General features: G+C 38.7%; 1 protein-coding gene across 2 annotated transcripts in view; it reads left to right on the top strand.

Annotated features, from left to right (window-relative positions):
• ANO5 (anoctamin 5) overlaps positions 1–13,680 on the top strand; it is an 88,420-nt gene continuing 74,740 nt past the window's right edge. For both annotated transcript variants that reach the window (XM_041730719.1, XM_041730718.1), the window contains exons 1-2: positions 1–193; positions 10,317–10,363. In XM_041730719.1, coding sequence (XP_041586653.1) covers positions 154–193; positions 10,317–10,363 — 87 coding nt within the window. In that variant the 5' untranslated portion in view covers positions 1–153. The remainder of the gene's footprint in view (positions 194–10,316; positions 10,364–13,680) is intronic.

The following is a 13,680-nucleotide window of genomic DNA, read 5'->3' as shown; positions in this document are numbered from 1 at the left end:
GCGGCGGGGCCGGCCGAGAGCAGGGCGGGCGGGGGCGCGGCGCAGCAGGGCGGGCGGCCTGCCCTGCGCTTCAGCTTCCTGGCCCGGCCCCGCCGCCAGTCGCAGTGGCCCGGCTGCCAAGCGTCGGTCAGTGTCATCAACGAGCTGGCCAAGATGGGCGACCCAGACGTGCTGGAGATGGTGCAGGAGGAAGGTAGGCGCGGGCGGGCGGGCGGGGCGGGCGGGGGCGGCGGAGGGAGGGGTCGCCGGGGCTCGGGTCCCCGGGCCGGGGTGGGGGCGGGCCCGAGCCGTGCGCCCCGCCGAGCCCCGAGAGCCCCGAGAGCCCCGAGAGCCCCGAGAGCCCGCGGCCCCCGCGGGGGTCCGGGCGGCTTGAGCCCTCGGGCACCTGCACTCGCGGCGCTCGTGGGCTGGGCGGTCCCCGCGCAGCTCGGGGGGGCCGTGGGGCGCCCACCTGCGCGCACACCTGCGCCTCGGGACGCACGTCTGTGTCCGGGAGCGTCCGCACACTCGGACACTCGCCTTTCGGGTCTGGTTTGCTGTTAGATCTAAACACGAAACAGGCTGCTCTGGCGGGCGGCCCGGCCTCTGGGGATGCGGTGTAGACGCCGCCCGCCGCCCGCTGCAGGTGCCACTCGGGCGGGCTCTTCACTGCACTTCCAGAGTTTTGCAATCACCTCCGAAGTGTAATTTTAGAACGTTTCCATCACCCCGAGTGGAAACCTTAGTAGCCACTCCCCATCCCCCATCCGCTCCCCTTAGCCCTAGGCCCTTGCCCATCTATTCACTCTCCAGATGTACCTGCTCTGGACGCTTCCGTGAGCGCAGCCCTGCAGCAGGTGGGCTACTGCAACTAGCCTCCCTCCCCTACCCTAATGGGCCTAAAGTGCATCCACGTTGTAACTTATGTCCTTCCTGTTTATTGCCACCTAATACTCCATCGTTACAGATATACCATATTCAGTCAATTTGGTGGACATTTGGGTGGTTCCTTTTTTTTTTTTTTTTTTTTTTGCCACCACAAATAATGCTGGCCTGGGATTCATGTACAAGTTTTTGCGTGGACACACGTTTTTATTCTTCTTGGGTACATACGCACGAGAGGAATTATTTGATCATATAGTAGCTTCATATTGACCATTTTGAAAAACTGCCCGTTTTCCATTTTCTATTCCAACTAACAGTATGTAAAGGTTGCAGTGTCTTCACATCCTGACATTTGCTTTTGTCTTATTCATAGCCATCTAGTGGTCGTGAAGTGGTATCTGTGCGGTTTTGCTTTGCATTTTCACAATGACTTCCCCCAGTCGAGTATCTTCCCACTGCTTATCGGCCATTCATCTATCTTCTTTGGTGAAATGCCCACTTAAGCCCTTTGCTCATTTTAAAAATTAAATTATTTGTCTTTATTATTGCATTATAAGAGTTCTTTGTATATTCTGTGTGTATTATTTGCAACTATTTTCTCCCATTCTGTGACCGTGTTCTGGATCGTGTGTCATTTAGGCCATCGCCCTTTCTTTAAATCAAAAAACGATTTAAGGTAGAAGGAAATAAAACTATCGAAAACTTTAAGCTTTGACTAATGGCTCTGCTAAATGGTGTAATAAGTTTGTTGATGAAAATGATGGGTTCACTGTGCACAGTGAAATGAGTTTTAGAGGTCTAAAATCGAAAGTCCCTTTCTGTACTTAATGGTTTGCCACTTTGCTGAGAATTACTTTCAGTTGTGATTTCAGTAATCCGGACGTCTTAGTAGATATTTGTTTCACTTGAAACATTCAGGAAGTCTTTATCGTCAGTCCTGCTGAAGTAAACCTATGAGAAGGCACAGAAATATATTTTTCACCGAAGGAAGAGAAGAGGGAAAAAATGGGAAGTATGTGACTTTCTGTGCATAATGAAAAAAAAAAAATCTATCACTATGGCATGACAGAGATTGACCATTATTCTCTTTCAGATGTTAGAAATATAATCTAATGTAGCCTCAGGATAATTTTGTTTACTAGAATGTATCCTCAAATTGGTATTACTTCTGCCACGAGGTCATACCGCAGCTTAGGTCCATCTCAGGAAGATTTTTAGAGCTTTGCCCAAACTAATTTGTTTTCCCTTTACTTGGCAAAGACCTTTGTGACTTATCTATATTCCCTCTTACTGTGATTGAAGCTTTGCCTCCGCTTCGAGGGGAGGTAGGAGAAAATGATCCTCGTGTGGAATACTGTATACTCGACGGTTGGGTCTGATGACTGCATCCAGCCCACGTTCCTGTTTCCTGTTTTGTTCACGGATCCAGCATCCAAGCAGCAGAGGATTAGGGCATTGGTGAGAGCAAGGCCCGAGGAGCAGGGGTGGTCCTGGCCACTCAGATCACTCTCAGCTTTCTAAGTATTTTTCATTATGTCAATTATTTTACTGTGTTGGTTTTACTGCCCACTACCGAGACCTGTGTTATTACTGGAGTTGAATGAAAAGTGCGTTAAAATGAGGATGTATTTTTAACATCAACAACCCAATGGTTTCTGGAAGCCACTCTAAATAGTCTCAATATAGGTTTCTTCCTGGAGTTTAACCTCACAGTTATAAAAACCAAAGTGTGTGTTGAAGAAGGCTGAAAATGACTGGGTTCCACAGCATCAGTTTTTAGGAGTGACTTACGTTTTTGTGTTTTAAAATGTAAACAAATTTCTTCGAGTAAATTCATCGATACAGGCAAGCCTGGATCTTGTATATTATGTATTTCCTAAATCACCTTTGAAGTGGTAAATAGGAGAAAGTTAAATGATTGATTTACATGTGATGAGATTTTTCTTCCTAGAGAGAGAATGCTAACATTTTACCCTTTAGACATAATACTTAATGAGGTATTTCTAGGATGTGTTAACGTTTCTCAGTTTAGTTTCTTCAAAACTGAACACATAAGCAATCAGTCTTCTCCAGTTAGCTGTTCTCCTACCACCTAATAGTCTTTTAAATGACTAGTAAAGACAAAGTGTAACAATAAATAGATGTATATATATATATATATTTTTTTTAGACTTTTATTTATTTTTGAGAGAGAGAGAAAGCACGAGTGGGAGGCGCAGAGGGAGAGAGGATCTCAAGCAGACTCTGCACGGAGCCTGGACCCTGAAGCCGGGCTCCATCTCAGAACCCTGAGCTCATGACCTGAGCCAGAACCAAGAGTTGGTCACTTAACCGACCGTAGTACCCAGGCACCCTAGTGTAACAACGTTTACATAGTGATGTAAGCAAGCACTGCTGGTAAAATGTCAGTGTTGCTGACATCGAACTGTCGACTGGTTGACATTGTAAGGAAGCTGTGATTTGAAATATTCACTTTTTAGTTGATTTATGACACATTCAGCATGGCAGAAAGACCGCGTTAGGGCTTAACACTGGGAAAGGCACTTTTAAAGTTGGATGTCAGGTTGCTTGAATCTTTCCAGCTGCGTGAAGCATTGTGTTGAACCAAACCAAACTTCCTTTAGGAATGTGAATATTCGATTGCGTGCATTTTATTTTATGCTGCTGGAAGGGGTGTAAACTGAGAAGATCATTTGGTTAAATGCAAGGGCTATTTTGGGCTCGGGGTGTGTTGAAGTGTGTATTCTTAGCAACGTGCTTTCAGAGAAACCTCAAAGCTCAGTCTTTGGGCTGCCTTTACTTTCCCTCATATTTTATGATTCTCCGTAGCTTTTACTATTAAACCCTTCCTGTCTCTGGTTTCTAGCCCATAGGAAGAGTCTAATTATTTCCATTGATTTTGGAGGATGCCAGAGGAATGACACGAAGCCGACTTAGAGTTGTTGGCTTCACATCCTGCCTCAGCTACGTTTCTGTTCCGACAGACGGTTGGTGATTATGTGTAGTTATGCCAACCTCATACTTTGTGAGTGTGACAGTCTGTGTCTCTGGCATGTGGGCTGTCAGAGCTCTGGTGAGCAGTGTGTGAAGAAATACACCTGTTTTTTTGTTTTTTTGTTTTTTGTTTTGTTTGTTTTGTTTGTTTATTTTTTTTCCCCTAATCTTCCTGCTTTTCAGAAAAAAGTACATTTTACAAAATGTGTCACATCTGGCTGTCAGGGGGCTTGCGCCCTCCGGAGGGGTGATATAGTTGGGCTGGGCCTACCCAGAGAGGGCTCCATTCCGGGTGGTGTGGGACCGAGGAGGAGGCTAAGGCAGGGGACAGATGAAGAGGTTGCAGGCCAGCGCTGACAGGACCACGTCAGGACGGATCCAGCATGAAAAACCAGCAAGGAAGAAGATGGTTTTGGTTTTAAGGAAGGGAACCAGCAAGTTGAAAGGGAAAAGGGGAAGAGAGAATTAGTGGAAGTAAGACATAACCTGGAGGGACAGTATTGTCCCTTCTCCATACTCTCTGATAAACACATTGCATCCAGCTCTGCTAGCAATTTGAAACTGTTTTTTTTTTTCCCCCAAAGAGTTGTTTTATGTTAAATGCAGAATTCCTTAGGGGAAGTAAGGGTTTGTGCTTACAGTTTTTCAACTCTCTCTTCTTAAAAACAGAATTCTAAAGTACTTTATAATCCTAGCTTAAGGCCCGCACCTCTTCCTTCTGTACTTGGAACAGTTCTGCACAATGACTGTGTTTGTTCTCAAGAAAATAAAAGCCTGCCCAAAGTCAGCGTTCAGGTACCATACAGGGAGAGGCAGAATGTGTATTCCATGGAATCCTGTTCCTTATATACTTACTAGAAGAGTTTACTGTATTGTTTTTTTTTTTTCCTCATTGGAAAATCTAATGGGAGATGGTCTCCACATTGTGCAGTTTTGAGCAGCACATCTAGACCGTGTTCATGGGTAGAGCCCTTTGATGATAGTACTGGACCATGTTTTATATTTTTCAATGAATTTTTACTTGTATATTTAGTCTTGAGAAAGCCTGCACTTGGAAAAGTTAAGTGATACAGCTATAGCCACAGTTTGTTTAGTTTTCATACTTTGCTTATCGCAACTATGAACTTTTTAATAGCGGACCCTGCAACAAAAAGATCTGAATACAATAGAAATTCTTTCATCTTTAATCTGACACTCTCAAAATTACCTCACAAAGAATTTAAGTTTTGAAAATCAATAATAGAATATATCCTCAAAATAATAACAGTTATCAACAAAAAATAACTAACACTCATTGACTACTGTGTCAATGGCGGCTTGAAGCACTTTACATACATTATCTCACTTAATGCTTGCACAAACCTATTAAGACATTAATGCCATTTATATGATACTTGAGAACTTTCAATGCACGCATATTCTTAAGTTGCAAGGAAGGCTGGGAAATAAGTTCTTTGGTTTGTTTTTGTTTTTCCTGGAGCACATTGCTTCACCCAATGATCAGGGTTTGGTTAGTAAAGAGGAAGGAGGAGAAAGGGTATTTGTGGGCAGCCAATGTCAGCTTCTCCTGTATTTGCCCACCACTGATAATCTTACCCATTTTATTAAATAGAATCTTCTCAAATTGCCCAAGCCTAGGAGAATCCTCAATCTTTGTTCCTGAACTTGCACATCTGAAATTTGACAGCAGTTTGTTCCAAATGTTGATGGCAAGTGTCTAATCCATTGACATGGCTTCACACACACTGCCCCCCACTGTGGTCCAGACAGCCATGCCTCCTTGGTGCTTCACTGTAGCAACTACTAGTTTGTCTCTTTGCTCCATCCTGGGGCTTCCTTTGAACCCATTCTTCACTGAAGGACCAGTGCTTTTTATGCAATGTAAATGTAAATATGACTTGAGAGCTTTTTTGTGGGGGCCTGTGTGGCTCAGTCAGTTAAGCATCTGATTCTTGACCTCAGCTCCTGCCTTAACAGCCTTTATATGTTCTCACAGGGGTTGAATGCCTCCAATGTTCAGATCTCATAATTAAACTACTCCCCTGCCCTGCTCCATCATAGCGTTTATCTCAAGTTTGGACCGCTTCCTCTACAGAACTGGAAACTTCAAAAAATGTTAGCCACTATCACATTATTATCAATGTAGTAGTAATAATCCAGTATCAAAACTGTCAAAGTTCTGAGGTTTTACTGTAGTTGGAAGCTAACAGAATATCCCATTACAGTTTCATGGATGCTGGTAGAAGACATAAGACACATGGATCAGAGACAAAGGACAGTTATTACTCCCAGCATGAACAGCAGCCAAAATGGCAGCCTTTTGTGCCTGTTTCCTGGGCCCAGGTTGCCCAATATTGACACAAAGAGGCCCCCAAAATTCCTGCAGATCCGGTGGGTTGCAATACGGGAGAGCAATCCCAAGTTAAGGAATTTGAGTCTTTTGTATTGGTCAGTAATTATGCCTTCTCTTTGCTCTGGAGGGAGTCACTACTGCAGTAGTCTCAGACTGTGAGCAACCTGCGTTTTGCTACAGAAGGAGATGCTGTATTGTCCAAGGGTGTTCACTGAACCAAGATTCTTAAAAAGATAATCCAGAGCGAAGGGCAATCAGTGTCTCGCTTGCAAGATATTCAGAAATGTGAGAGACCCAAGGATAATTGTCACAATATCTGCCTTTAAGTATTCATCCCTAAGTAGCATATTTGGGTTTTGAATAGTTAACTTTATATAAATGAAATATTAAAGTTTCTGCCCCCCTTTTTGCTAAATGATAGTCTTGGTAGATTTATCTTTCTGCATGTAATTGAAATTCATTCAATTTTGTTAACTAAATACATTAAGTGGTATTATTACATATATATTATTGGTCATAATGACACATATTGTATTTATCCGTTTTACTATTTCTGGATATTTGAGATGCTTTTGAACATTATTGTACATTCCCATAATGCCTATATTTCTTTTGAGTTTATAGATAGCACTTCTCCAACTTTTTGATCTCAGGAACTCTTTATACCTTAAATAATTGTTAGGAACCTCAAAGAGCTTTTTTTTTTTTAAATGTGATTTCTGTCTATTATTATTTACCAAGGATACCCAATTTTACCCCTCCTATTAAAAATAGGAATGGAAGTTCTAGCTCTACCATTTAGGCAAGAAAAAGAAATAAAAGGCATCCACACTGGAAAGGAGAATTAAAATTATCTCTATTCACACATGATGGTATGATCTTATATGTAGAAAACCCTAAAAAGTCCACAAAAAAACCTGTTAGAACCTATACACACATTAAGAAAAGTAGATTACAATGTCACTACACCAAAACCAGTTGCAATTTTGTAAACTAACAATGAGCAATCTGAAAAGGTGATTGAGAAAAACAATTCTATTTATAGAATAAGAGACATATTTATAAAAAGATTGCTAAGGTTTTCAAAGCAGAAAACACACTACCTGTGTTCTCTTCCAGGATTTTTATGGTTTAAAGTCTGACATTTAGGCCTTTAATCCAGGGGTGCGCCTGTAGTGCTGAGCACTGGGTGATGTATGGAACTGTTGAATTATCGTATTGTGCACCTGAAACTAATATAACACTATATGCTAACTCTCTGGAATTAAAATGAAAACTTAAAGAAAAGAATAAGATATTTAAGAACTAACCAAAGATTATATATAAATAAAGCTACAAAACACTGCTGAAAAATATTTGAAAAACATAAATAAATGCAAACATACCCCATGTTCATAGATTGGAAGATCTGATATTGTTAAGATGTCAATACTACCCAAAGCAATCTATAGATTTAGTGCAGTCCCTGCCAAAATTCCAATGATGTTTTTTTGCAGAAATAGAAAAACCCATCCTAAAATTCATATGAACTCTCAAGGGATGCTGAATAGACAATTTTAAAACAGGAAGATAAAGGTGGAAGACTCACATTTCTTGATTTCCAAACTTACTGCAAAGCTATAGTAATCAAAACAGTGTAGTACTGGCATGAAGACAGACACAGACCAATAGAATAGAAGAGAAAGCCCAGATTTTAGTATATGTGCTGCCGAAGCGAGCATGAAGAGAAAGCCCAGAAATAAACTGTCACATATATGGTCAAGTGACTTCTTTACAAGGGTGCCAGGGCCATTCAATGGGGGGAATGACAGTCTTTTCAACAGATGGTGCTGCTAAATTTGGATACCCACAGGCAAAAGAATGAAATTGGATCCTTACCTACCACCATATACAAAAATTAACTCAAAATGGATCAAACCTATATGTAAGACCTAAAACTATCAACCTGTTAGAAAGAAACAGAACAACAGTTTTATGGTGTTGGATTTGTCAGTGGTTTCTTGGCTACAACACCAAATACACATGCGAGAAAAGAAAAATAGACAAAATGACCTCATGAATTTTTTTTAAAATGTGCATCAAAAGACACTATAAACAGTAAAAAGGCAAGCCACAGAATGGGAGAAAATGTTTCCAAATCTTTTATCTGATTCAGAATGTATAGAGGACTCCAAAAACTCAACAATAAAAAAATCTGGTTAAAAAATAGGCAAAGGATTTGGATACACATTTCTCTAAAGAAGATATAAAAATGGCCAATAAGAACATGAAAAGATGCTCAACATGCTCAAAAACATAATCACTAGGGAAATGCAAATCAAAACTAAAGTGAGATACCACTTCAAACCCATTAAAATGGCTACTATCAAAAAATTGAAAAGTAACAAGATTTGGTGAGAATGCGATCAGAATCTTTCTGTACTGTTGGTAAGAATGTATAGCTCCCGTAGAAAACAATATGGCATTTCCTCAGAAAATTTAAAATTTTTTTTTTAATTTTATTTATTTTATGATAGGCACACAGTGAGAGAGAGAGAAGCAGAGACATAGGCAGAGGGAGAAGCAGGCTCCATGCACCGGGAGCCCGACGTGGGATTCGATCCCGGGTCTCCAGGATCGCGCCCCGGGCCAAAGGCAGGCGCCAAACCGCTGCGCCACCCAGGGATCCCCCTCAGAAAATTTAAAATAGAATTGCCCTATATTCCAGCAACTCCACTTTTAGGTATATGCTCAAAATAATTGAAAGGAGGATCTCAAAGAGATCTCAAAGAGATATTTTTACAGCCATGTTTTGTTTTTGTTTTGTTTTACATCCCTGTTGATAGCAGGGCTATTATTATTCATAATAGCTAAAATGTGGAAATAATCCAAGTGTTCGCTAACACGAATGGGTAAATAAAACCTGGTATACACACACAATAGAATATTATGCAGCCTTAAAAAGGAATGACATATGTTACAACATTGATGAATAACCTTGAGGACATTATGCTAGGTGAATAAACCACTCACACAATGACAAATACTATATGATTCCACTTAGCATGAGGTACGTAGATTAGTCAAAATCAGAGACACCGAGTAGAATGGTGGCTGCCTGGGGCTGGCGGAAAGAAGAATGAGGAAATATTGTTAATGAGTATTGTGTTTCAGTTATACAAGATGTAAGAGTTCTGGAGATAGATGATGGTGACGGTTACTCAATGTTATGAATATATTTAATACTTTGAACTGTGCACTAAAAATGATTAGGATGGCAAAGTCTATGTTATGTGTATTTTACCACAATTAAAAAAATTGGAGAAAAGAACAGGAAAAAAAAGAAAGAAAAAAGAAATGAGAGAAAAGAAAGAAAATATACAAATGGTAGGTTTATTTTTTTTTCTGTATTTTCAGAATATGTACTAACGCTTCCTAAAATTACACTTACTGTAGATGGCCCTTTATTCTACTCCCACTGTGATTTTCTCCAAAGAAATGTTTTTCTGTGGGAAGTTTTTGAGTTGAGAAATATTTTTCAGTGTTTTCCCAACTTGGAGTCACTACAGAATAAGAATTTTCTATGTTTATTTTTATTTATTTATTTTTTTAGTGTCAGAAACAGGTTTGAATAAGTGTTTCAGTCCCAGTGACTCAAGACATAACTATCACAAGAATACCTGTGTATGAGGAAAATAATTTGGCCTATTTAGAACTGGTAGTGTCCATTAGTGCTTTCCTTGCATATAGTTTGGTTCAATATCTCACACAATGAAAACTAAGGTAGCAGTGGGCATCCTTGTTGGATATTTTCCTCTCGGCTGTTTTGTGGCTATGGATTAATAACTGCATTTATCAGAGTTAATTTTATTTCTTAGTGAGATTATATCCTAAATACTACTATTTGCTTTTCCCCCTGATTATATGCAGTTTTCGGTGCTGACTTCTACTGGAAGCTGTTTTTGAACAACTTAGCTCCAGGAAGGCCTTGGATATTTACCTCTAGTATTTTTTCTTTGAACTTTTTTGTTTGATTTTGGAAATTCTGTTTTCTCCTCTTGCAGACTTTTAACTTATTCTGATCAGTTGGCCATTCTAACTCTTTTTTTTTTCTCATTTAATTTAGAGAGAATATCCAATATAGAAACAGAATATATTTTCGGAATGAATGAGGTAAGTTAAATGTATATTAGCTTCCTATAAGTCAGAACAGAAAATCGAGACAAACTTAGAAATGTAACTTGTGTGAATACTTAAGTCTTTTTGTACTTCAGTTATTTTGTACCTCTTTTTATTTTGTCCTCTATTTATGTTTTTGGTAAGGAGAGCAAAGGCCAGGTTTTATACAGATTTAATATTTGACTTTTCTAGATGTGACAAGGGAGCAAATAGAAGTTTGGAATTGTTTAGAGGCTCCCTGTGAAACACTCAGATATGCTGAGTCTTGCTATGTAAGAGAAGAGTAGTGAGCTTAATGCTTTGCTAGAGTATGATGCAGGTAGGATATGTGACAACTTTTCATGTTACAGTTATTGGTATGTAATGAGTGCTTATTGATGACTATCCTACAGTTCAAGTGACCCAACTCGAATTCAGTACATATATTAAATGAAATAATGAATAATAAGATTAAGTACAGTTATAAAAATAAAAAAAATCTCTTACCTAAAGGCTTTATTTTATTTATATAAACTTTATACATTCTTCTGTATACAAGAGTAAGCATTCTAAAGATTTTTCGAATAAAATAATTTTTCTGGTAGGCTCTAGTTGACACCTTAGCACTCACAGAGGTGATTTCCTTGAATGGGTTGAGAGATGTCCAGCCAGATAAAAAAAAAGCTCTTTAAAAATAGTTTTTTAGGAATGACTGAAATTCCTACCCTGGAAAACACAACCTACCAAATAGAGACTTGCTAGGTAAGGTTGACTTAAGATGCCCAGAAGACCTGAGATTCCTTTAAAACTTGTAACCATGGGCAGCCCGGGTGGCTCAGTGGGGGCAGCCCGGGTGGCTCAGCAGTTTAACGCTGCCTTCAACCCAGGGTGTGATCCTAGAGACCAGGGATCGAGTCCCACGTCAGGCTCTCTGCATGGGGCCTGCTTCTCCCTCTGCCTGTGTCTCTGTCTTTCTCTTTCTCTTTCTCTTTCTCTTTCTCTCTCTCTCTCTCTCTCTCTCTCTCCCCCCCCCCCCCCGTTTGTGTCTCTCATGAATAAATAAATAAAGTATTAAAAAAAAATAAAACCTGTAACCAAAATGCTGAGAGAAATAAAATATAACAACCAAGGGAACTATGAAAATCATTTACTTCAGTGATTTTTACAGCGCAGTTTGTAGCCCACCTGAATAACAATTACATTAAAAATTTCTTAAGAATTCAGACTCCTGGGCCCAATATTAGACTGCTAATTGTATTATTGGGGAATAAGGTTATGGAGTCATGATTTAACAATAATATCCTAAGTGATTGTTATTGCTATTGAAGTTTGAAAACCACTGTCATAAAGCAGAGTCTCCACAATTAAAGCTATATAATGTGGCACAGGGAACATATTTATTAAATGAGCAAGTGAATCAAGGTAACTACATAATAAATAACATGAAAAGTTTAAGTTTGTATGTCTTTGAAGTGGACTGAAGAAAGTTATCATATGAGATTGACTGATACAATATAAATGATAAATATATTGTCATTTTCATTTTGTTTGTATTGACAAATAGTAATATACTCATCACAGATCTGTATGCAGTGTGCAAGTTACCTTCAATTGCAGTTCATTTCTTTGCTTCTGTGTGTATCTTTCATAAAGTTTATATACGTATGAATTTAAACTTCTATAATAGAAAAACAATTTCATCAAGTAATATTTTTTCTCTTCCTTATCTCTTTGCACGTTTAAAAAGCAATGGATATTGCTTCATTGCCTTCAACTTTGGATAGGCCTTCATTTTAAACAATTTTGCTTAGATTTTTAAGGCTTTACATTTGGCTTGCCACACTGAGAAATATGCTCATTTAAGTTTAAGCCTTAGTATTATAGAAATACCATATGTATTAATTTTTAGTAATATTTTTTATAAGTTTTATAGGAAAGCAACAAGTGAAAGGGGAATTGATTCACCTTCAGGAGAATGACACTCTTCTTTCCAAACTCCCCTTTAGATTCAACCTAGAGTTGTGTCTAGCATACTTTTCTCATATAAAGTATTTGGAGTAAAAACAGCATCTCTCTGAAACATAGTTGAAGAATGCCTAGTAAAATTTTCCCTATTCCTTCTGCTAAGGACTACTTGTTTCAAGGATAATTAACACCAATCTCTTCCAGAAAATAGAAGAGGAACAAACACTTCCCAATTCATTTTAGAGGCTTGTATAACCCTGGTACTAAACCTAAACCAAACAAAAATAGTACTAAAAAAAATAACAAAAAAATAAAACTACAGAGTAATATTTTTCATGATCATAGACAGAAAAATCCTTAGTAAAATACTAATAAGTAGAATATGAAAATATAATACTATACCAATTGAAATTTATTCCATTGATGGAAGGCTTATTCATTATCCAAAAATCAGTTGATGTACTTCATTATATTAAAAGGATTAAGAATAAAAATCAGATGATTTTTATCTATTTTTTTCAGAAAAAAACTGCATTGTATATATACACATATATATGTATGTATATGTATATATATATGCTCCTACCTGTCTATATCTACATATCTTTATCTATTTATCTATCTATCATCTATCTATCTATCTATCTATCATCTCTATCATCTATCTATCTATATTTCAGAAAACTAGGACTCGAGAGGAACTTCCTTACCTGAAAAAGAACAGTAAAACAGTAACATAATATTAAGTAGTGGAAGGCTGAACACTTTCCTCCTATGATAAAAAACATGACTGGAATGTCTTCATTTATTTCTATTAAACATAATACTGAAAATTCTTGCAATAAGATAATAAACTAAAAGGCATATGGATAAGAAAGGAATAAATAAAACTCTGGGGATGCCTGGGTGGCTCAGTGGTTAAGCATCTGCCTTCGGCCCAGGGTGTGATCCTGGAGTCCCAGGATGGAGTCCCACATCGGGCTCCCTGCATGGAGCCTGCTTCTCCCTCTGCCTGTGTCTCTGCCTCTCTCTCTCTCTCTCTGTCTCTGTCTCTCATGAATAAATAAATAAAATCTTAAAATATAAAATAAAATAAAATAATAAAATAAACCTGCCAGTTTGCAGATGACATGGTGATCTAACTAGAAAATCCCAAGAAATTTACAAAGCAAAACAAAATAAAACGAAACACCCACAACCCACCCCTCCAAAAAACAAAACAAAGCAAAACAAATCCCCCCTGGAACTAAGAAGCAAATTTCATACAGAAATTACATTTCTCTGAGCAGTGAACACGTGGAAGCCCAAATTGGTATATAGGTCAATGCAATTCCTATTGAAGTCTCAGCAAGACTTTTTCTAGAAAT

This window comes from Vulpes lagopus, chromosome 15 (assembly GCF_018345385.1).
Source record: "Vulpes lagopus strain Blue_001 chromosome 15, ASM1834538v1, whole genome shotgun sequence".
In the NCBI taxonomy this organism is placed as follows: Eukaryota; Metazoa; Chordata; class Mammalia; order Carnivora; family Canidae; genus Vulpes; species Vulpes lagopus.
This window is presented reverse-complemented; position numbering and strand designations above follow the sequence as displayed.